Source organism: Corylus avellana, chromosome ca2 (genome assembly GCF_901000735.1).
Source record: "Corylus avellana chromosome ca2, CavTom2PMs-1.0".
Taxonomy (NCBI): Eukaryota; Viridiplantae; Streptophyta; class Magnoliopsida; order Fagales; family Betulaceae; genus Corylus; species Corylus avellana.
The window spans coordinates 22,639,820-22,662,641 of NC_081542.1; the positions used below are offsets into that span (position 1 = coordinate 22,639,820).

Consider the following 22,822-nt stretch of genomic DNA (forward strand, 5'->3'; position numbering starts at 1 on the left):
GAGATAAAAAAAAAAAAATGATTTGTTGCCTTTAACACTTTGAGACTAACTTAGTATACCCATTAGTGACACATGATAGGTCACTACAATCATTAAATATACAAGTTATAAATGTTACTATATTAGCTACTATAAAAAAGCAATGGCTAGAAACAAATCTCATAGGAGTCTCAAGATTATTATATTATTTCAAAAGCACAAACATGAAAGGGCTATAAACAAACTTGATATTTTCTCATATTAGCTTCCTTCCGTATCATGCAGAAACTTCAATTTAATTTTGTTGAGTATGATTGAAATATTGTTTGCCTTAATCCTCTGTTCAGGTAACTCAGCACAACACTGCAAAGCCAATCCCATTATGGATGACATACAATTCTCCATAGAAGCATAATCTCTTTCTGTTCTTAACAAATAGGCATCAACAACTTTAGTTACTGAATGGGGTGATGATTCCTCCACCCAACGCTTCAAGCTCATTTCTCCAGCAAAAATGTTATCAGTAGGTTTCTTTCTTGTGAAAGTTTCCATCAACAAAATACCATAACTATACACATCACCTCTTGTAGAAACAATCCCTTCCGATCCAAATTCTATTTGTAATAGAAAAACTAATCATCAGAACATAATTATATATTTCAAATATATAAAGTGCTAAAATCAGTATTGAACTAAAAACCTATATTTATCTATGTATGAATGAGTAGATTGAATACACAAGTAAATTCAAGTTGTAGGCTAAAAACATCACCTGGTGCCATATACCCAATAGTAGCAAGAGTCATAGTTTGTATCATAGAATCCCCATCACCAAGCAACTTGGAAATGCCAAAATCAGCAACGTGCGCGACCAAATTTTCATCTAATAAGATATTTCTAGGTTTCAAATCACAATGAGCAATAGGTGTTGAAGAACCATAGTGAAGGTATTCCAATGCTGATGCGACATTGATCATTATATTTAGTCTTTGTAAGATACTCAAACAGTGGTCTTGAGAATACAACCACTTCTCAAGGTTCCCATTAGGCATGTATTCCAACACAAAAGCTTTAAAGTTCATGTTACTACACGTGGTAATGATTTTGACAAGATTTCGATGACGAATATTGTGTAGTATCCCACACTCTGTATCAAAACTCTTGACTGCCCCTTCTACTGCCAAGTTGAAAACTTTTACTGCAACAATCATTCCATCTGAAAGTGTTCCTTGATATACTGATCCGAAGCTCCCATTACCAAGTAAGTTGAGTGAACTAAACCCTTCTGTTGCTTGTAAAAGTTCTTGTTGGGAAATTCTTCTCCATGTCGTTACAGGTAACGAGTTTGCATCCATTGGAAATTTTGTATTCCTTTTTCTGCATCTTGTCCATGCTAATACAAGAGTAACTACAAGCATTGTTAATCCAATTGTTGGTAATACATACTTTAGTATACATACTGATGCGGTCTTTTTGGCTCGGGAAACACCTTCTTTACACGGGGGAACTTGAAATCGGGGAGCACCACAAAGTCCATCATTTGACATAAATGATGTAGCGAAGAAGTGTACAAATGGTCCTCCTACAGGAATTTTTCCTCCTAATCTATTGAAAGAGACATTTAGATATTTGAGATACGAGAGCGCTTCTAAGGAAGTGGGGATCTCTCCAGATAAATTGTTACTAGAAAGATCCAAGAATTCCAAGCTTACTAGTTCACCAAATGATTCAGGAATTGAGCCTTCTAATTTATTGTTCGCCAAGGAGAGATTAGCTAGATCTTTGAGGCCACCAATTGTTGCTGGGATATGACCAAATAGTTGATTTCTTGATAACTCCAATACTCTCAAGACCTTCAAATTCCCAATCTCTAATGAGAGAGGGCCACTTAGATAATTTGATGAGAGTTGGACCTCCAAGATATATGTACGGCTCCACTAGCTCATGGGAATCGTGGAAGTTAATTGGTTGAAGCCTAAGTAAAGATATCTTAGAAATGTGAGATTATTTACACATGCAGGAATAGGTCCAGAAAGCTCATTACCACCTAAACCCAAAGCGAACAAGCTCTCTAAATGACAAAGATCGGATGGGATGGGACCTTCTAGTCTATTATTAAAAAGATTGAGAGCTTGAAGCTTGTGCAATCTTCCCACTGTAGTTGGAATAGGTCCATCCAATTTATTGAGATATAAAGACAAAGTCATCAAATTGCTTAAATTTCCTATATCTCTTGGAATGCTGCCTTTAATATTGCAATTATATATGTAAATTTTTTGAAGAGAAGTGGAGAGATTTCCAATGGAACTAGGAAGGACGCCATTCAATGGATTATCTGACAAGTCTAAAGTATTTAGATATGCCAAATTCGACAAAGAAGAGAAAAAGTTAAATTCTGGAGTGGATGATTCAATGGTCAAATTATTTCTTGCTAGGCGGAGCCACTTGAGGAGCCTTAAATTACCTAGTGGTTTAGGAATTAAGCCTGAGAATGAGTTGTCTCCTAGATCTAATTTAGTGAGTTTCGAAGCATTGGAGATAGAGCTAGGTATTGTTCCACTCAGTTTGTTATAATCAAGATAAAGATACTGAAGATTTGGAAGGAAGAGGCCTGCATTTGATGGAAGATGGCCTGAGAGGTTATTCAAATGCATACCAATTACTCTTATTGTTGAGATATTAAAGATTTCAAATGGAATTGAACCATTGAAGTTGTTGACACCGATATCGAAGGTCTCAAGGTTTTGTAGATTACCAATCTCATTTGGTATTGCACCTAACACAATATGAACAACCACACATTATTATTCATAACAAAAAAATAATGTGCTTTAAATGAATCATACATACAAGTGAACAGATGTCTAAAAACCCAACTAAAACTTCAAATTAAGAGCTAATTAATAAATAAGTCACTCCCTTCACTGTCCTGGTTTCACACGGCTAGTTGGCCGCCTTGTCGATTGAGCCTCTATTTTATTTATTAGTTGAGCTGTGTGGACAATCATATTAATTTGTTATTAGCGTGAGCCATTGATGTGATATTTTCTAAGCCTTAACTTTCAATATGAAAAGAATAGGAGAAAGGGAAAAAGGAAAAAGAAAAAAGACCACAAGAGGTGAAGACACAAGTTGTTTAATGCACTCTTTGTTTTAAACTAATCAAATATCAATTTGGTTAGCGTGTTCAATTGAGGCACGCAAAATGCATGACGAGATAATGGTGGGCACATTTGTTGTTGTCTAGAGAATGCTTTAAGAAGGCAATGCCCAATGGGCTTAACTTTGTTATGTGGGTGGGGATTGAGGCAGCAATGATTAATAGATAACAAACAAACAGAGTGCGTTTAGTCTTTTGCTTATTTTTATTTCTATGCTCATACAATGTTACTAGAAATAATGTTATTTTTGTTGCACTACTTGATTTGTGCTTGCAAGAAGCTCCATTAGAAAAGCCCAACCCACATATCTCACTGATCACCAATCAACACTATTTTAGGAGTGCGGCTCTTGCAAACCAAGGGATAGCACTCTAGCTAGCAACAATATACTATGTTTGTTAATATGTTTTTTGGGATATTTTTTGTCTTTAATTTGAAAAAAAAAATGTTTTTATATCAAAAATTATTTACTTGTATTTAATAGTTTTTTATGTTGAAGATATTTTTTAATGTTTTCGTTTTTAAAAGAGAAAACAAAAATATAAATAAACCAAGCCTAGATTACTATCCACTAGAGTTTTCTATTTTCATAGAATTTTTTTAATTACGTTCTTTTGTTTCCTACAATGTTGTGCCTAAATATTTTGTATTTCCAATTCAAAGGTATCCAATCTGACGCTATCAAAAGGCAAAATCCTGAGTAAATGATGTTATTTATATAATCAATCAACTAAATCAGGATTAAACATACTTTTATAGTTGTTGTAGTTAAGTTCTAATGTTGTGAGCATATGGTTAAGTTTCCAATTTATGGAGGAACACTTCCCATGAACCCATTATCCCCACCTATCGAAAAATTGGAATTGTTAGCACTTGAAAGAAGTGGATATATGAGAGAGAACCTATAAAATAGTTACCATTTATAAACAAATATTGAAGTTTAATCATCAAAAGGGTAAAAAAATGCTAAACAAACCTTCAAACTTGTTCTGGCCAAGGTACAACTTGGTAAGCATGGTTAAGTTTCCAATTTTCAAAGGTACTATTCCCTTGAATCTATTCCCCGACAATGATAGAATTTGCAGTTGTTTGCACTTAAACAAAGTAGATGGGATAGTACCTATAAAACAGTTACTATTTAAAACAAAATAATGAAGTTTAATCTATAAAATGCTAAAAGAATACTAAACAAACCTTCAAACTTGTTATTGGCAAGGTATAACTTTGTAAGCATGGTTAAGTTTCCAATTTCCAAAGGTACTCTTCCCATGAATCTATTAACCGACAATAATAGAATTTGCAGTTGTTTGCACTTAAACAAAGTAGATGGGATAATACCTATAAAATAGTTACTATTTAGAAACAAATATTGAAATTTAATCTATAAAATGCTAAAAGAATATTAAACAAACCTTCAAAGTTGTTATAGTCAAGGTATAACTTTGTAACATCCATGGATGAATCAACTAAAGCATGACTAAACATACCTCCAATGCTATTGTTGTAAAGGTATAATTCTGTGAGCATGATTAAGTCCCCAATTTCTGAAGGTATATTTCCTGTGAATCTATTAACCGGCAATGATAGAATTTGCAGTTGTTTGCACTTAAACAAAGTAGATGGGATAGTACCTATAAAACAGTTACTATTTAGAAACAAAAATTGAAGTTTAATCCATAAAATGCTAAAAGAATACTAAACAAACCTTCAAAGTTGTTATCTGCAAGGTACAACTTTGTAAGCATAGTTAAGTTTCCAATTTCCAAAGGTACTCTTCCCATGAATCTATTAACCGACAATGATAGAATTTGTAGTTGTTTGCACTTAAACAAAGTAGATGGGATAGTACCTATAAAATAGTTACTATTTAGAAACAAATATTGAAGTTTAATCTATAAAATGCTAAAAGAATACTAAACAAACCTTCAAAGTTGTTATAGTCAAGGTATAACTTTGTAACATCCATGGATGAATCAACTAAAGCATGACTAAACATACCTCCAATGCTATTGTTGTGAAGGTATAATTCTGTGAGCATGATTAAGTCCCCAATTTCTGAAGGTATATTTCCTGTGAATCTATTAACCGACAATGATAGAATTTGGAGTTGTTTGCACTTAAACAAAGTCGATGGGATAGTACCTATAAAACAGTTACTATTTAGAAACAAAAATTGAAGTTTAATCTATAAAATGGTAAAAGAATACTAAACAAACCTTCAAAGTTGTTATCTGCAAGGTACAACCTTGTAAGCATGGTTAAGTTTCCAATTTCCAAAGGTACTCTTCCCTTGAATCTATTAACCGACAATAATAGAATTTTCAGTTGGTTGCACTTAAACAAAGTCGATGGGATAGTACCTACAAAATAGTTACTATTTAGAAACAAATATTGAAGTTTAATCTATAAAATGCTAAAAGAATACTAAACAAACCTTCAAAGTTGTTATAGTCAAGGTATAACTTTGTAACATCCTTGGATGAATCAACTAAAGCATGACTAAACATACCTCGAATGCTATTGTTGTAAAGGTATAATTCTGTGAGCATGATTAAGTCCCCAATTTCTGAAGGTATATTTCCTGTGAATCTATTAACCGACAATGATAGAATTTGCAGTTGTTTGCACTTAAACAAAGTAGATGGGATAGTACCTATAAAATAGTTACCATTTAGAAACAAATATTGAAGTTTAATCTATAAAATGCTAAAAGAATACTAAACAAACCTTCAAAGTTGTTATAGTCAAGGAATAACTTTGTAACATCCATGGATCCATCAACTAAAGCATGACTAAACATACCTCCAATGCTATTGTTGTAAAGGTATAATTCTGTGAGCATGATTAAGTCCCCAATTTCTGAAGGTATATTTCCTTTGAATCTATTAACCGACAATGATAGAATTTGCAGTTGTTTGCACTTAAACAAAGTAGATGGGATAGTACCTATAAAAAAGTTACTATTTAGAAACAAATATTGAAGTTTAACCTATAAAATGCAAAAAGAATACTAAACAAATCTTCAAAGTTGTTATAGGCAAGGTATAACTTTGTAAGCATGGTTAAGTTTCCAATTTCCAAAGGTACTCTTCCCATGAATCTATTAACCGACAATGATAGAATTTGCAGTTGTTTGCACTTAAACAAAGTAGATGGGATAGTACCTATAAAATAGTTACCATTTAGAAACAAATATTGAAGTTTAATCTATAAAATGCTAAAAGAATACTAAACAAACCTTCAAAGTTGTTATAGTCAAGGCATAACTTTGTAACATCCGTGGATCAATCAACTAAATCATGACTAAACATACCTCCAATGCTATTGTTGTAAAGGTATAATTCTGTGAGCATGGTTAAGTCCCCAATTTCTGAAGGAATATTTCCTGTGAATCTATTAACCGACAATGAAAGAATTCGCAGTTGTTTGCACTTAAACAAAGTAGATGGGATAGTACCTATAAAATAGTTACTATTTAGAAACAAATATTGAAGTTTAATCTATAAAATGCTAAAAGAATACTAAACAAACCTTCAAAGTTGTTATCTGCAAGGTACAACTTTGTAAGCATGGTTAAGTTTCCAATTTCCAAAGGTACTCTTCCCATGAATCTATTAACCGACAATGATAGAATTTTCAGTTTTTTGCACTTAAACAAAGTAGATGGGATAGTACCTATAAAATCGTTACTATTTAGAAATAAATATTGAAGTTTAATTTGTAAAATGCTAAAAGAATACTAAACAAACCTTCAAAGTTGTTATAGTCAAGGCATAACTTTGTAACATCCATGGATCAATCAACTAAATCATGACTAAACATACCTCCAATGCTATTGTTGTAAAGGTATAATTCTGTGAGCATGATTAAGTCCCCAATTTCTGAAGCAATATTTCCTGTGAATCTATTAACCGACAATGAAAGAATTCGTAGTTGTTTGCACTTAAACAAAGTAGATGGGATAGTACCTATAAAATAGTTACTATTTAGAAACAAATATTGAAGTTTAATCTATAAAATGCTAAAAGAATACTAAACAAACCTTCAAAGTTGTTATAGCCAAGGTATAACTTTGTAAGCATGGTTTAGTTTTCAATTTCCAAAGGTACTCTTCCCATGAATCTATTAACCAACAATGATAGAATTTGCAGTTGTTTGCACTTAAACAAAGTAGATGAGATAGTGCCGAGAACACAGTTACTATTTAGAAACAAATATTGAAGTTTAATCTATAAAATGCTAAAAGAATACTAAACAAACCTTCAAAGTTGTTATAGCCGTGGTATAACTTTGTAAGTATGGATAAAGTTTCCAATTTCCAGAAGTACTCTTCCTATGAAATTATTAGCCCACAATGACAAATATTGCAGTTGTTTGCACCTTAATAAATTGGATGAAATTTTACTATTAAACTGATTATAAGACACATCTAGCCATTGTAGGTTGGGAAGATGATTAAACTTATTTTTTGGAAGTTCACCAGAAAACTTATTAGTGTAGAGATCTATGACTTCCAGTGAAGACGTGGATATGTTGAAGATGGAAGAAGGAACTGAGCCTAAAAGATTGTTATATTCAATACTTATTATTTCCAATGAAAATATGTTAGATAGAGATGGTGGAATACTACCTGTGAAACTGTTACCGCTTAGAGCCAAATATTGAAGTTTGGATAATAGCCCCATCCATGATGGGATTTCTCCTTTGAAATCATTGAATTTAACAGATAAGTGTCGCAACCGGTAAAGACGAGCCAACTCGTTGGGCATAGAGCCATGAAAATTGTTGTTTTCGACACTTAGGCTAACCAAAAATGAGAGGTTCCCCACGTGTGGGGGAATGGTGCCTATGAGACCCATGTAAGAAAGGTTCAAGGCCGTGACTCGATGATGACGGAAACCACAAGTGATACCGATCCAACTACAAACAGAGGTGCTAGAGGACCAGTTGTTTGACAAAATATTGCGAGGATCATAAGAAATTTGAGCTTTTAAAGCAAGAAGAGCAGACTGATCGGTAGTAACGTTGGGAACACTTGCAATAACTAGGCTTGCCATGTAAAAATGTACCATGATAATTGCCATAAAAATGGGGAATAGAAAACAAGCTCTCTCCATGAGTGGTATATGTTGGTTGAAGTAGTAGGGATTAGTGCAGAGTTCAAGTTAGATGCATGATATATGTAAGGAGATTGAAACATCAAAGAATTGAAAAAGGGGAAAAAATATGGCTTTGGGAAAAAGAGGGTGGGAGTGGTTTGGGAATTGATGTCATTGGCTTATAGAAAAAAAAAAAAAAAGAAAAAAAAAAAAATATATATATATATATATATCATTGAAAACTAGTGATACTTTTGCTTGGTTTTGTGGTTCTATTTACTTACCTGACTACCCTTTTTTTTTTTTTTAATCTCAAAACTTCACTCCGATGGGATGGGGCCGACCGTTATATAATTATTATTTGTTTTTTTTTTTTTTCCCCTAATCGCATGGAAACAACTATTTAAAAGGAGAAGTAATTAAAAAAACATACGTGCACCGAAAAAGAAAAGGAAAAAAAAAAAGAAACGAAAAGAAGAAAGTTGAAAGATCTACCAATAACTACCTTTTATTCTATAAATTATCATAAATGGTTTTATTTTTTTATTTTAATGAAAAATAAGGAAATAAATAATTTTCATGAACAACCTTTTATAATTCCTTTTTCCTTGTAATTTCTTTTTCACGTTTATGAATGATTACATTGAACAACAACGTACATCCACCCAATAAACGTTTTAATTATCATCAAATCAAAATGCATTTTTAGAAATATTTGTTTTTATTCTCAAAGTGATATTGAAAATTAATTGTTTTAGAAAATGTAATAGAAAAACATGGAATCGAAATTCTCTTTAAGTTGAATTTTAAAGTTGCTTTTCTTAAGAAATTATTTGTCTCTTCCAAAAATAATAGGCAAAGGGTTATTACATGTAAGAAAAAAAGGCTTCGCCAATATTTAGGGAAAAGTGAGGAAAAGGGAAGGGGAAGGAGAAATGGGTTACCAAACCGGCCCAAAAACTCTTTTCACTCTTATATCACACCAATTAATTTCTATTACTGTTCCAAAAACTAATAAACTGAAAAGAACAAAAAAAAAAAAAAAAAAAAAAGACATGTCACACATGCAATGTCAATGGTGATATCCAATCTTTCAAGGAAATTAAGAAAATTGGTGTGAGAATCCGATCACTTTTTCAAATTCTCATTACCACCAAATACTACTCATGATAACTTTGACAAATTAATATTCTCTGAAAATTAGTGCGTGTGACCCATGATTTTAATTAATTATCAATTAATATTCCGTGTCTTCATGATCAAGCTATACTCATTTCTGTGCTGAATTAAGATTGCCGTGAACCAAGGGTCTAAATTATGGATTGGGATCCCCAGTAAAGGGGAAAAATTGCCGGTCAAAATTTTTAGAAATCCTGGCAGTTCAAAGTCATCAAGAGTCTACAACATACCACGTGTCACACTAATAATAAAATAATAAAATATTATTTAAATTTTTAAAAAATATAAAACAAAATAATAAAAAATATGGAGTAGCCTGCCACCCAATTTTTGCCAAATGGGGTGGCCGGCCACCCCTAACCGGTCGCCACCCCCTAGGGCCCTAGGGGGTGGTTCGGCCATCTCTTAGGGCCAAACCCATAAATTATATTTATCGGTTTGGCCCTAAGGGGTGGCCGAACACACATGAGTGAGCTTGTTTGATAACACTTTTTATTTGGATTTTATTGCTTTGTACCAAAATATATATATATATATATATATATATATATATATATATATATTAACAAGCAACTTAAAACAAAAAACACTTAAAATTACTCTCACTTTTATGTAAAATGAAAACACTTTCTTCAAACAGAAAAACACTCTTGACTATGAAATGTCTTGCGTACTATAAAATGTCTCTTTATACTATGTTGTTCACAAACATTCTTGAACTCATCGTTTGTGTACTCAGAACAAAAATCTAACTAAATCTTGACTAGTCCAATGTAAATGTTTATGTTCTTGTGATAATATTTAGAAATCCTGTGATGCATTATATGATCTTTTTGATAATATGTAGAAATCTTCCAATAATAATTTCATGGACTTTACCAAGATTTCTTTTGTTAATGCTTTATCGTTCTCTCTTTTATTTTTTATTTTCCAAATAAAATCATTAACAAACAATTTAAAATACAAAGCGCTTACAAAATATTCAAAATTAATTTACATTTATGTCACATCAGAATATATTTTTAATAAAAACAAAAATTACCCTTTAAAAACATTAACACGTGAGTGAGCTTGTTTGATAACACTTTTTGTCCGGATTTTTTTGCTTTATACCAAAAAAGAAAAATACATTAACAAGCAACTTAAACAAAAAAAAAACTATAGCTTAAAACTACTTTCATTGATATTATTGGTAATATATTAAGTTGAGGTTCTTGATGTTTGATATTATTGGTAATATATTAAGTTGATCAGGCAATGGATTTGTAGTCGATGAACTTTTTGAGTGGAGGAATGGTGTTATGATTGGTGGGCAAGTGACAATAATCCAACCAAATCACACGCTTGGCCCCTTGGAAGGGTCATTGATTGGTTGTTTGTGTAGACATAAAGTTGCTTGAGAGTGGCCAATTCAAGTGCTTTTTTGACCTTAAATCAATATATTTAAGGTCTTAACAACATGGAATTTTCTCATTTAATAATAATTTTAACATCTTTAATTAAGCAATTGATGCAAATTAAAATTATTAGCTTTTATCGCACAATGCTGATATGGTTTCTAGATTACTAGATTGAGATTGGATATTCCATATGGTTGGACGGTATAAGAGAATAAAGTGCTAAAGCAATGATAGAGAGGGAGAGAGAGCGGACTTCAGGAAAGAAAAACAGAAGATAAAATAAAAGGTTGCAAAGCAATAGTGAGAGAAAAATAGATCGAGGGACTAGCCACCATGCCATTTATTCCCCACAAAAGATAAGTTTGTATTTTTTTTTTTTTTTTTTTTTTTTTTTGAAAAAGTATGTATTGTGATAATGGGACTGTGGTGTATTGAGATTTCCAGTTTTGAGTAATTTTTTTTTTTCTACTATTTTTGTACTTCATCTTTGATAGTGGATTTCTGCGTGATCACTTATGTTAATTGTGGCCTTGCACAACAAGTGGTATTATAACTAAATTTAGTCAAAATATCATTATTATTTTTTTCTATTTAACTATCAAGTTTTTTAAAGTACCAACATCCGGCTCAACATTTTAACTATCAACTTTTAATATTTTATTTAAAATTTATTGTTTTTATTATTTTTTTTATTCTTTATGTAGTTCTGCAGGGAAGAGAGAAAAGTTTAAATAATTTTTAATTGGAGGAGAGAGGATGAAATGATTTTTTTTATTAATAAAATTATAGATTATTGAGCTACAGTGCTCAACAAAGTTGTTGAGCACTGTAGCTCATCAGCAAACTCTTAGCTACTTTGCTGAGCTGGAAGGGGAGTGATTTTAACACTTTGGCTCAACAAAATAGCCAAAATGGTACTTTGTTGAGCCGGATGTGAATGCTCGAAAAGCCTCCCTCTCCGTAGTCCATGGCATACCGCCACGACACTTACCCAAAAGGGTTTAAGTTGAATCAAATTTTTTACCCCCAATCCTCCTAAATTTATTGGACATATTGTTGGCCCTGTCACTAAGCAGAACTTCAACTAATCGCCAATTTCACTCCACATAAAATCCCTCTGAAGTTTTTCAACTCTATATATTAGTTGCTCCTACCGGAAGATGGAAGAGCAACAAATAATATGTAGGTAAATTAGAAAGAATATTTTCTTATCAAAGTCAACCTACCTCCACTGGATAGATAAAGCCTCTTCTTGCCTGCCAAATTATGTTCCATATTCTCTAATGCCATTCCAAATGGTATAGTCAACCCCTTTAGAATCAAAACCTGTAACAACTAAGTCAAATCTAGCCATACTTATGCTTTATGTGCTTGAAGTTGAGTTTTGTTGGGTTGATAAGATTGGAATCAAATTGCAAACAAATTTTAGCATAAAGAGATCAATATAGATATTAGCCTAACAAAAATGAAAGAGATGTAAACAAACTTGAAATGCTTACACTAGGCTTCTTCAACATCTCGTAGAAACATCAATTTGATCTTGTTGAGTGTGGCTGAAATATTGTTGATATTAATCCTTTCTTCAGGTGACTCTGCACAAACAGTTCAAAGCCAATCCTAAAATGGATGATACACAATCCTCTGTGGCAGCATAGTCTCCTTCGTTTCTCAGTAAGTTGGCACCAACAAGTTCAATTATTGAAAGAGGTAACAATTCCTCTACCCAACGCTTCAAGCTCATTTCTCCCACAAACATGTCATCCGTGGGCTTCTTCCCGGTGAAATTTTCCATCAATAAAATGCCATAACTATACACATCGCCTCTTTTAGAAACAATTCCTTCCAATCCATACTCTATATGTAACATTAAAGGTTATATATATATTGTCATATTTCACATTAATACCTAGTAAAAAAATTTCCAATTTGTTCACATAAATTACATTCTACCGAAATACTATAGTTATCTATATTTATGTAGAAATTAAACGATAAACATTAGTGATACATTAGAAACATCACCTGGTGCCATATATCCAATAGTAGCAAGTGTCATGGTCTGCACTATAGAATCCCCATCACCTAAGAGTTTGGCGATGCCAAAATCAGTGACATGTGCAACCATATCTTCATCTAGCAAGATATTGCTAGGCTTCAAATTAAATCACAATAAACAATAGGCATTGAATAACCACCATGAAGGTATTCTAGTGCTGATGCAACATCAATCATTATATTTAGCCTTTGTAAAATACTCAAAGAGCAATTATAAGAATACAACCACTTCTCTAGGCTCCCATTAGGCATGTGTTCTAGTACAAAGCCTTTGAGGTCGATGTTAGTGTTAGAATATATTATTTCCTTTGTTAGAATATTTTATATTTCCGTTATTTAATTTGTAATGTAGGGTTTATTTCTTTCCTTGTGTATTTTAGGGTTTAATTTGGGTTTCTTGGTCACTACTCATTGTCTCTCTATAAATAGAGAGTTATGTAATATTGATTGATACAGTGAATATACAAGATGCAACCCATACGTCTCTATCCGCTTCCGCTCTCTTTTCTTTCTCTTATATTTTAGTATTTTATATTTTATATATATTTTATCATGGTATCAAAGCCATGTTTCTGTTTCTGTGGCTTTCAATAAAAGTCTTATGACGTTTCTATGGTGTTTACTAGCATTCTCTTCTGATGATCTCTTAATTTTGTTGTGATCCACAGCTTTATTCATTGGCGAATCTTGGCACAATGTGGTTTTGGCCCTTCACGGGAATTTTAACGGCTAGTTTCCGTTCTCTGGCCTCATTGTCAGTTGCGGCTTGCCCTTCACCGGATTCTTTTAGTGGCTTGTCTACGTTCTCCGGTATTTATCCGGCCGTCACTTTCAGCCTTTCTCGTCTTTGTTATTGGCGAACCCTGGCACAATGTGGTTTGCCCTTCAAGGGATTTAATGACTAGTTTTCGTTCTTTGACCGTCATTGTCAGTTGCGGCTTGGCCCTTAACCAGATTCTGTTAGCAGCTTGTCTCTATTCTCCGGTATTTCTCCGGCCATCACTTTCAGCCTTTCTCGCCAGCATTGTCTTGATCCAACCATCGACTTCAGATGCCTTCAATTTATTCTCTTTTCCAAACTCAAGCTTACACCTTGAGTTTGAGGGGTGATGTTAGAATATATTATTTCCTTTGTTAGAATATTTTATATTTCCGTTATTTAATTTGTAATGTAGGGTTTATTTCTTTCCTTATGTATTTAGGGTTTAATTTGGGTTTCTTGGTCACTACTCATTATGTCTCTATAAATAGAGAGTTATGTAATATTGATTGATATAGTGAATATACAAGATGTAGCCCCTATGTCTCTTTCCGCTTCCGCTCTCTTTTCTTTCTCTTTTATTTTAGTATTTTATATTTTATATATATTTTATCATGTTAGAATATATTATTTCCTTTGTTAAAATATTTTATATTTCCGTTATTTAATTTGTAATGTAGGGTTTATTTATTTCCTTATATATTTTAGGGTTTAATTTGGGTTTCTTGGTCACTACTCATTGTCTCTCTATAAATAAAGAGTTATGTAATATTGATTGATACAGTGAATATACAAGATGTGGCCCATACGTCTCTATCCACTTCCGCTCTCTTTTCTTTCTCTTATATTTTAGTATTTTATATTTTATCATATTATTAGAGCCATGTTTCTGTTTCTGTGGCTTTCAATAAAAGTCTTATGACGTTTCTATGGTGTTTTCTAGCATTCTCTTTTGATGATCTCTTAATTTTGTTGTGATCCACAGCTTTATTCATTGGCGAATCTTGGCACAATGCGGTTTTGGCCCTTCACGGGAATTTTAACGGCTAGTTTTCGTTTTCTGGCATCATTGTCAGTTGCCGCTTGGCCCTTCACCGGACTCTTTTAGTGGCTTGTCTACGTTCTCCGGTATTTATCCGGCCGTCACTTTCAGCCTTTCTCGTCTTTGTTATTGGCGAACCCTGGCACAATGTGGTTTGGCCCTTCAAGGGATTTGATGACTAGTTTTTGTTCTTCGACCGTCATTGTCTGTTGCGGCTTGGCCCTTAAGCGGATTCTTTTAGCATCTTGTCTCTATTCTCCGGTATTTCTCCGGCCGTCCCTTTCAGCCTTTCTCGCCGGCAATGTCTTGATCCAACCATCGACTTCAGATGCCTTCAATTTATTCTTTTTTCCAAACTCAAGCTTACACCTTGAGTTTGAGGGGTGATGTTAGAATATATTATTTCCTTTGTTAGAATATTTTATATTTCCGTTATTTAATTTGTAATGTAGGGTTTATTTCTTTCCTTATGTATTTTAGGGTTTAATTTGGGTTTCTTGGTCACTACTCATTGTCTCTCTATAAATAGAGAGTTATGTAATATTGATTGATATAGTGAATATACAAGATGTGGCCCCTATATCTCTTTCCGCTTCTGCTCTCTTTTCTTTCTCTTTTATTTTAGTATTTTATATTTTATATATATGTTATCATGTTAGAATATATTATTTCCGTTGTTAGAATATTTTATATTTCCGTTATTTAATTTGTAATGTAGGGTTTATTTATTTCCTTATGTATTTTAGGGTTTAATTTGGGTTTCTTGGTCACTACTCATTGTCTCTCTATAAATAGAGAGTTATGTAATACTGATTGATAAAGTGAATATACAAGATGTAGCCCATACGTCTCTATCCGCTTCCGCTCTCTTTTCTTTCTCTTATATTTTAGTATTTTATATTTTATATATATATATTTTATCATGGTATCAGAGCCATGTTTCTGTTTTTGTGGCTTTCAATAAAAGTCTTATGACGTTTCTATGGTGTTTTCTAGCATTCTCTTCTGCTGATCTCTTAATTTTGTTGTGATCCACGGCTTTATTCAATGGTGAATCTTGGCACAATGCGATTTTGGCCCTTCACGGGAATTTTAACGGCTAGTTTTCGTTCTCCGGCCTTATTGTCAGTTGCAGCTTAGCCCTTCACCGGATTCTTTTAGTGGCTTGTCTACGTTCTCCGGTATTTATCCGGCCGTCACTTTCAGCCTTTCTCGTCTTTGTTATTGGCGAACCCTGGCACAATGTGTTTTGGCCCTTCAAGGGATTTAATGACTAGTTTTCGTTCTTCGACCGTCATTGTTAGTTGCGGCTTGGCCCTTAACCGGATTCTTTTAGCAGCTTGTCTCTATTCTCCGGTATTTCTCCGGCCGTCACTTTCAGCCTTTCTCACCGACATTGTCTTGATCCAACCATCGACTTCAGATTTCATTTCTCTTTTCCAAACTCAAGCTTACACCTTGAGTTTGAGGGGGGATGTTAGAATATATTATTTCCTTTGTTAGAATATTTTATATTTCCGTTATTTAATTTGTAATGTAGGGTTTATTTATTTCCTTATGTATTTTAGGGTTTAATTTGGGTTTCTTGGTCACTACTCATTGTCTCTCTATAAATAGAGAGTTATGTAATACTGATTGATACAGTGAATATACAAGATGTAGCCCATACGTCTCTATCCGCTTCCGCTCTCTTTTCTTTCTCTTATATTTTAGTATTTTATATTTTATATATATATATTTTATCATGGTATCAGAGCCATGTTTCTGTTTTTGTGGCTTTCAATAAAAGTCTTATGACGTTTCTATGGTGTTTTCTAGCATTCTCTTCTGATGATCTCTTAATTTTGTTGTGATCCACGGCTTTATTCAATGGTGAATCTTGGCACAATGCGATTTTGGCCCTTCACGGGAATTTTAACGGCTAGTTTTCGTTCTCCGGCCTTATTGTCAGTTGCAGCTTGGCCCTTCACCGGATTCTTTTAGTGGCTTGTCTACGTTCTCCGGTATTTATCCGGCCGTCACTTTCAGCCTTTCTCGTCTTTGTTATTGGCGAACCCTGGCACAATGTGTTTTGGCCCTTCAAGGGATTTAATGACTAGTTTTCGTTCTTCGACCGTCATTGTTAGTTGCGGCTTGGCCCTTAACCGGATTCTTTTAGCAGCTTGTCTCTATTCTCCGGTATTTCTTCGGCCGTCACTTTCAACCTTTCTCACCGACATTGTCTTGATGCAACCATCGACTTCAGATGCCTTCAATTTATTCTCTTTTCCAAACTCAAGCTTACACCTTGAGTTTGAGGGGGGATGTTAGAATATATTATTTCCTTTGTTAGAATATTTTATATTTCCGTTATTTAATTTGTAATGTAGGGTTTATTTCTTTCCTTATGTACTTTAGGGTTTAATTTAGGTTTCTTGGTCACTACTCATTGTCTCTCTATAAATAGAGAGTTATGTAATATTGATTGATACAGTGAATATACAAGATGTTTCCCATACGTCTCTATCTGTTTCCGCTCTCTTTTCTTTCTCTTATATTTTAGTATTTTATATTTTATATATATTTTATCAGTTAGTACAAGTGCTGATGATTTTGATAAGATTCCGGTGACAAATATTGTGTAGGATTTCACACTCTGTATCAAAATTCTTGAATGCCCCTTCTACCTCTAGGTTTAAAACTTTTATTGCAACACTCTTCCCATCTGAAAGTGTTCCTTTATACACTGACCCAAAACTCCCTTTACCAAGCAAGTTGTTTGCATTGAACCCTTGTGTTGCATATAAAAGTTCATGTTAAGAAATTCTTCTCCATCTTGCTAGATGCGGCAAGTCTACCTCTTGTGGAAATTTGTTATTCCCTTTTTGGCATATTCTCCAAACTACTACAAGAGCCATGACAAGTATTGTTAACCCAATTGCCAGTAATACATACTTCAATATGCGAGTTGTTGTGATCTTTTGTGGTCGAGGGGAAACTTCTTTACATGGGGGTACTTTTATTCTATAAATTATCATAAATGGTTTTTTTTTTTATTTGTTTTATTTTTTTTTATTTTAATGTAAAATAAGGATAAGTGTTGCAACCGGTACAGACGAGTCAGCTCATTAGGCATAGAGCCATGAAAACCATTGTTTTTCATGCTTAGAGAAACAAGATATGAAAGGTTTCCTATATGAGGAGGAATGGTTCCTACAAGACCCATGTCAGAAAGGTTCAAGGCTGTGACTCGATGATTACCAAAACCACAAGTGACACCGATCCAACTACAAACATTAGTCCCAGTAGACCAATTGTTTGTCAAAACATTATAAGGGTCATAAGAAATACAAGCTTTTATGGTAAGAAGAGAAAATTGATCCGTGGCAATGTTAGGAACCAGAGCATTTCCTAAACTAGCCATGTAACATTGTGCTAAAAGCAGTTCGACACTGAGGAGGAATAGGAAACAAGTTCTGTCCATGAGTAGTTTATGTTGGTTGAGGTTCTCGGATGGGATTAGTGTGGCACTCAAGGATGGACAAGAGAGGCTGATATATATAAGGAATTAAATGGCAGCAACCAAAAATTTAGATATTTCTAACAGAGTATAAAGCAAACAGTTTATCATGTAAACCTATGAAATTTTGGGCTGTGGCTCTGTTTCTTGCCGGCCATCATCATAAGAAATTAAATGGACAAGTTGTGACTATTTGGAGAAGTGGTGGCCTTTAGTTCTTGTCAATACTATTTATCGCCCAACTTAATTTCTGTATCTATCCAAACTAAAGCAAATGGCACAAGTGCATAGAATCCAACAAGTATCCCAACAAGACTACATCTGTTGGTCTGACCAACAAAATATTCTTACACAAACATAAAGGTACAAACACATATGTAGTACAAGATCTAAATACTAATATTTGTTGGTCAAACCAAAAAAAATTTTTCCTCGCATCAAACATTTGAAAATATTAAAAACATTTTACAAAAATTATTTTACGCTGAAATAAATGGAGCCTGGCTTCATTTTTCCTCCTTATAAATACAAGAAAGCCAACTCATAAAAACACCCAATTCCTTCAACCAGAGAAAAGAGTTGATAGAAAAAAATTTATAACCTCCCAGCATTCCCATACCTTTGTCACACAGTAGATACTCTCTGTGGCTACAAAAGATGGGGAGCTGTGCCACAAAAATACATGGTAAAACATTAGCTAATAAAATAAGGGCAATCCAAGCGTCTAAACATTACAAGAAAATGTAAATGGCGCACTCAAATATACATAAAATATCCAAAACAAATACTTAAAACAAAAAAAAAAAAAAAAGATTAAAAGATTAAAAAAAATCACGAAAAAAAAAAAATTCAATATCTATTATTATTATTTTTTTCAAATAGGTAATAAAAATAAATGTAAACATACTCATTTATGATAGCTTAAAAGAGTTTAACAACAGACTGTAAATGTGTATAAGTATATATTGATATCTCATTACACCAAATATAAAAAATAAAATAAAAAATGCAGCGTTAATGTGATCCTTTTTTTTTTCTTCTAATAATTCATGGACAGTCCTAGAGCTAGCTTTCAATTGTGAGAATCGCTTATAATCAATTATTAGAACTTATTTATTTGGCCAATCTTTTTTGTCTTGTTCGGGCTGGCAAAACAAGTACTTGATATGACCCATTTACGACCCGTTTATCCTATGCATGTTTTTTTTATAATAAGGTTCATATAGGCGTCACAAAAAATAGTTACATGCATAGGATAAACAAATACCTATTTATTTGCCAGGTACCTATTTTGCCAACCCTACTTGTTCACTTTTAAGTCCTTTGCTAGGAAACATAATTGATTAATTTTGTATTTTGTGCAGATTTCAAGCTTTGTCCAAATGGTGGTAGAACCAAGCAAACTGTTGATATCATTCAGAGGTCGCAATTGGAGCAGTATGCTTACTACTCTTTTTAGTGGGAATCCTTTGGTGGAAAGGTTGTTTGTGTAGGACAAGAGGGAGAAAAACAGGTACAGCCTGTATCAATTGCTTGATTCTCAAATTGACTTAATTACCTCTACATAATCAATTTTAAGGAGTAAATGATGCACAAAGAGTAGGTTGTCTTGACTTTTGAGCTTCTTTAATTGTTTTACTTATTTTCACTTGCTAGAGAAATGAATGCAAGTGTGCATTATTAAATTCTGATACCTAATGTATTGCTAGGTGTAGGCTTATTAACAATATCTAGGCTTTGATTTCCTTTTAGAAGTTGTTGGTGCGTTTTTCAGTCCGAGGATTTGCTAGCCAGCGAGTTTTCTTCATGGTTGAGCTATGAGAGGACTTCCTGAATGAAAATGGTGTTCTTGCAAAACAAGGGCAAGAACAGAGAGTCTCCGGTTGGGGCCAAAGACTCTCCGATGTTTAAGTTAGTATCTTTATTCATATATAAATCAGTATGTGAATGGTGAGTAATGTGTCTGAGATTTATGGGGAGAGCGAAGGGTTAGAGAGAGATAGAAAGAGATGTGTCTCTGGGAGAGAGAGAGACGTGGGATGGAGAGATCTTTTGGAGCCCCTTGGGAAGGGCTCGTAGGAGAGGAGGAAGAAGAACCCCTTATACAGGTCTTCATTTCTCCTTTTATTTGTAGTGCAAAAAATGGTCGACATATATCACATTGTGAGTGGTTGATAGCACATTGTAAATAAGTGTAAAGAAATGGGGCCCACTAGGGGAGATTTTCTCCGCAAGAGAAGTGTTTTGATATGTTATGGAATATTTGTTGGTGTTAAGTATGGTTTTCGAATATTAATGCAGTGTTAGTTTGCTTTAATAAGAGGTGTAAGAGTTAAGTAGAATTATTTAGAGGAAACTTCACTTACCCTTCATGAACTTATGCGCCTTTTGTAAACACCTTTGCAATATTCAAAGTTTCTCACTTTGGTGTAGCGAACTTTGATTTCCTTCCACTTTTCCCCTTCCGTTAGTATTTTCTGTTAAATCCTAATTGATGGTGTGAAATTACTAAAATACCCTTACTCATTTTACTCATTTTTCTATTTAATTTAACGGCATGGGGTATTTGGAATGAAATGAAAGTTCGATACTCCAAAGTGAGAGACTTCGAATATTGGAGAGGTATTTGCAAAAGGTGCGTAAGTTCATGGGGGTAAGTGAAGTTTCCCCAATTATTTATTTTCTTGAAGGAGATTTTGTTGCGAGAAATTGTAAGTGCATTTTTCTCTTTTACATCACAATCTTATCTTTTGACAAGCGGTTGAATTATTATTTATTTTGCTTCTTAATGATGAGATCCTGTGTATAAAATTTACAATTTTAGTAAGTGATATAAATTAATTATGATAATGATATTTAGAAGAGTAAGGAAAAAATATAAAAAAAGCGGCCTCCAAAACTAACTATTGTTTGCGATAGAGCCTCACATTGTTCAAAATATACTAAAGTAGCTCATCAAACTACTAAAGTGTGTCAAAAAGACTACACTTTTTATATATTCTTATAATACCCCTATTCTTTTAAAAACTACAATAAAAAATTTGATAAAATAAATATTAAACTAAACTATTTCTTAAAAAAAAAAAAAAAAACTAATGGGTGAATAAATACAAAAAACAAAAAAAACAAAAAACAAAAAACAAAAGGAATAAAGGTATAAAAAATATGGATAAATGCAAAATCAAACTTTGTGGTTGGCCTATTACAAATCACTCCATGTCATATGAAAGTAAAATCAGAAGTTCCTGGGATATGCAAAAAAAAAGAAGTCCCCGAAGTCAAATTCTGTTAAAACATTTGACGAATTATATTAAATGTCACGTCAACACCAATAAAAACGGTGACATGTGTTATTCTTAATAAAAAAAATATAAACACATTAATTTTTTTTTAAAAAAAAAAAGAAGGTAAGGGGTAGCAGGGGAAGAGAGCCGCCCATCGCCACCTCAGGGGTGGCTCCCAAATGGCCACCCCTTTCCTTCTTCTTTTTTTTTTTTTTTTTTTTCAAAGATTAATTTTTTAGTTTTTTTTATTAATTATTTTTTTTTATTTTAAGCTCTGTTTGTTTCGCCGTAAAATGATTTACGAAAAATGTTTTACATATTTACAAGTGTTTGGCACAACGTAAAATAATAGTCAACGGAAAATATTTTCCCTTTGACTGAAAGTTCATCTTTAATTTTAGGAAAATGGTTTACGATTTTTAAAACCGTAAACCATTTTCTGACTTTCAATATCTCATTCTAGAATCGGCCGACCATGCTAAGACCGCCCAGGATCCGCTCGAGACCTGCTCGAGAGCTGACCGGGACCCGCCTAGGACTCGCCCGGGATTCACTTGGGACCTAACTGGGACCCATCTGGGACCTGCCCGGGACCCACCGAGGACCTGACCGGGACCCGCTTGGGAGTTGACCGGGACACAACCGGGACCCGTCGGGGACCTGCCTAGGATCCCGCTGGGACCTAATAGAGACCCGCCCGGGACCTCGTCGGGACTTGCCTGGCACTTGACCGGGACCCACCCGATACCTCCCTGAGACCTTGCCAGGACCTGGCCGGGACCCGCCAGGGACCTGACTTGGACCCACCCGAGACTTGTTGAGGACTTGCCCAGGACCTGCTTGGGACCTAACCGGGACTTGCTCGGGACCTCTCCGAGACTCGCTCGGGACCTAACCGGGACCCGCCGGGGACTTGATCAGGACCCTCCCAGAACTTGACCGGGACCCGCTGAGACCTAACCGAGTCCCACCTAGGACTTGACCCGTACCCGACCTGGACCCCACCAGGACTTGACCGGGACCCCGTCGAGACCTGACCGGGAACCGCCCAGGATTCAACTGGACCTACTTGGGACCCGTAAATGACCTACTCGAGACCTGCTTGGGACCCGACTGAACCTGCTTGGAACCCACCTGGGACTTGGTCGGGCCCTTCCCAGGACCCGCCCGTGACTTGACCAGGACCTGCCCGAGACTTGACCGGGACCCCACCGAAACTTGCCTGGGACCTGCTTGAAGTGTATATAAAGCTAGTACTTACAAGTTACAAAGAAACTAAATTCATTGGCTTACTGGTTTGCATGTGCCCTCCTTGGATAGATGTTCAAGACGTAGATTTGTAGAGAGTTACTTTTACCTTAAAA

General features: G+C 34.2%; 1 protein-coding gene and 1 pseudogene across 1 annotated transcript; both read right to left on the reverse strand.

Annotated features, from left to right (window-relative positions):
• Positions 1-689: 689 nt before the first annotated feature.
• On the reverse strand, positions 690-8,197 carry LOC132169338 (probable LRR receptor-like serine/threonine-protein kinase At3g47570). The gene is made up of 13 exons (XM_059580390.1): positions 7,771-8,197; positions 6,965-7,036; positions 6,672-6,815; positions 6,454-6,525; positions 5,868-5,972; positions 5,650-5,793; positions 5,357-5,500; positions 5,064-5,210; positions 4,846-4,860; positions 4,553-4,699; positions 4,117-4,260; positions 1,992-2,755; positions 690-1,832 (listed from the first exon to the last, which is right to left on the reverse strand). The coding sequence occupies exons 1-13, from the start codon at positions 8,195-8,197 to the stop codon at positions 690-692; spliced, it is 3,468 nt and encodes a 1,155-aa protein (XP_059436373.1).
• A 4,121-nt stretch (positions 8,198-12,318) lies between these two features.
• LOC132169339 (putative receptor-like protein kinase At3g47110) lies at positions 12,319-18,078 on the reverse strand (annotated as a pseudogene).
• Positions 18,079-22,822: the final 4,744 nt, after the last annotated feature.

Excerpts from the sequence above, each read along its gene's own strand:
- LOC132169338 (XM_059580390.1), bottom strand. The coding sequence starts at position 8,197 with ATGGCAAGCCTAGTTATTGCAAGTGTTCCCAACGTTACTACCGATCAG. Across the intron at positions 7,037-7,770 it reads AAGCGGTAACAGTTTCACAG|GAAATATTGCTTCAGAAATT; the intron begins GTAGTATTCCAC and ends ATAGATTCACAG. Across the intron at positions 4,261-4,552 it reads TGACTATAACAACTTTGAAG|GTACTATCCCATCTACTTTG; the intron begins GTTTGTTTAATA and ends ACTGTTTTATAG.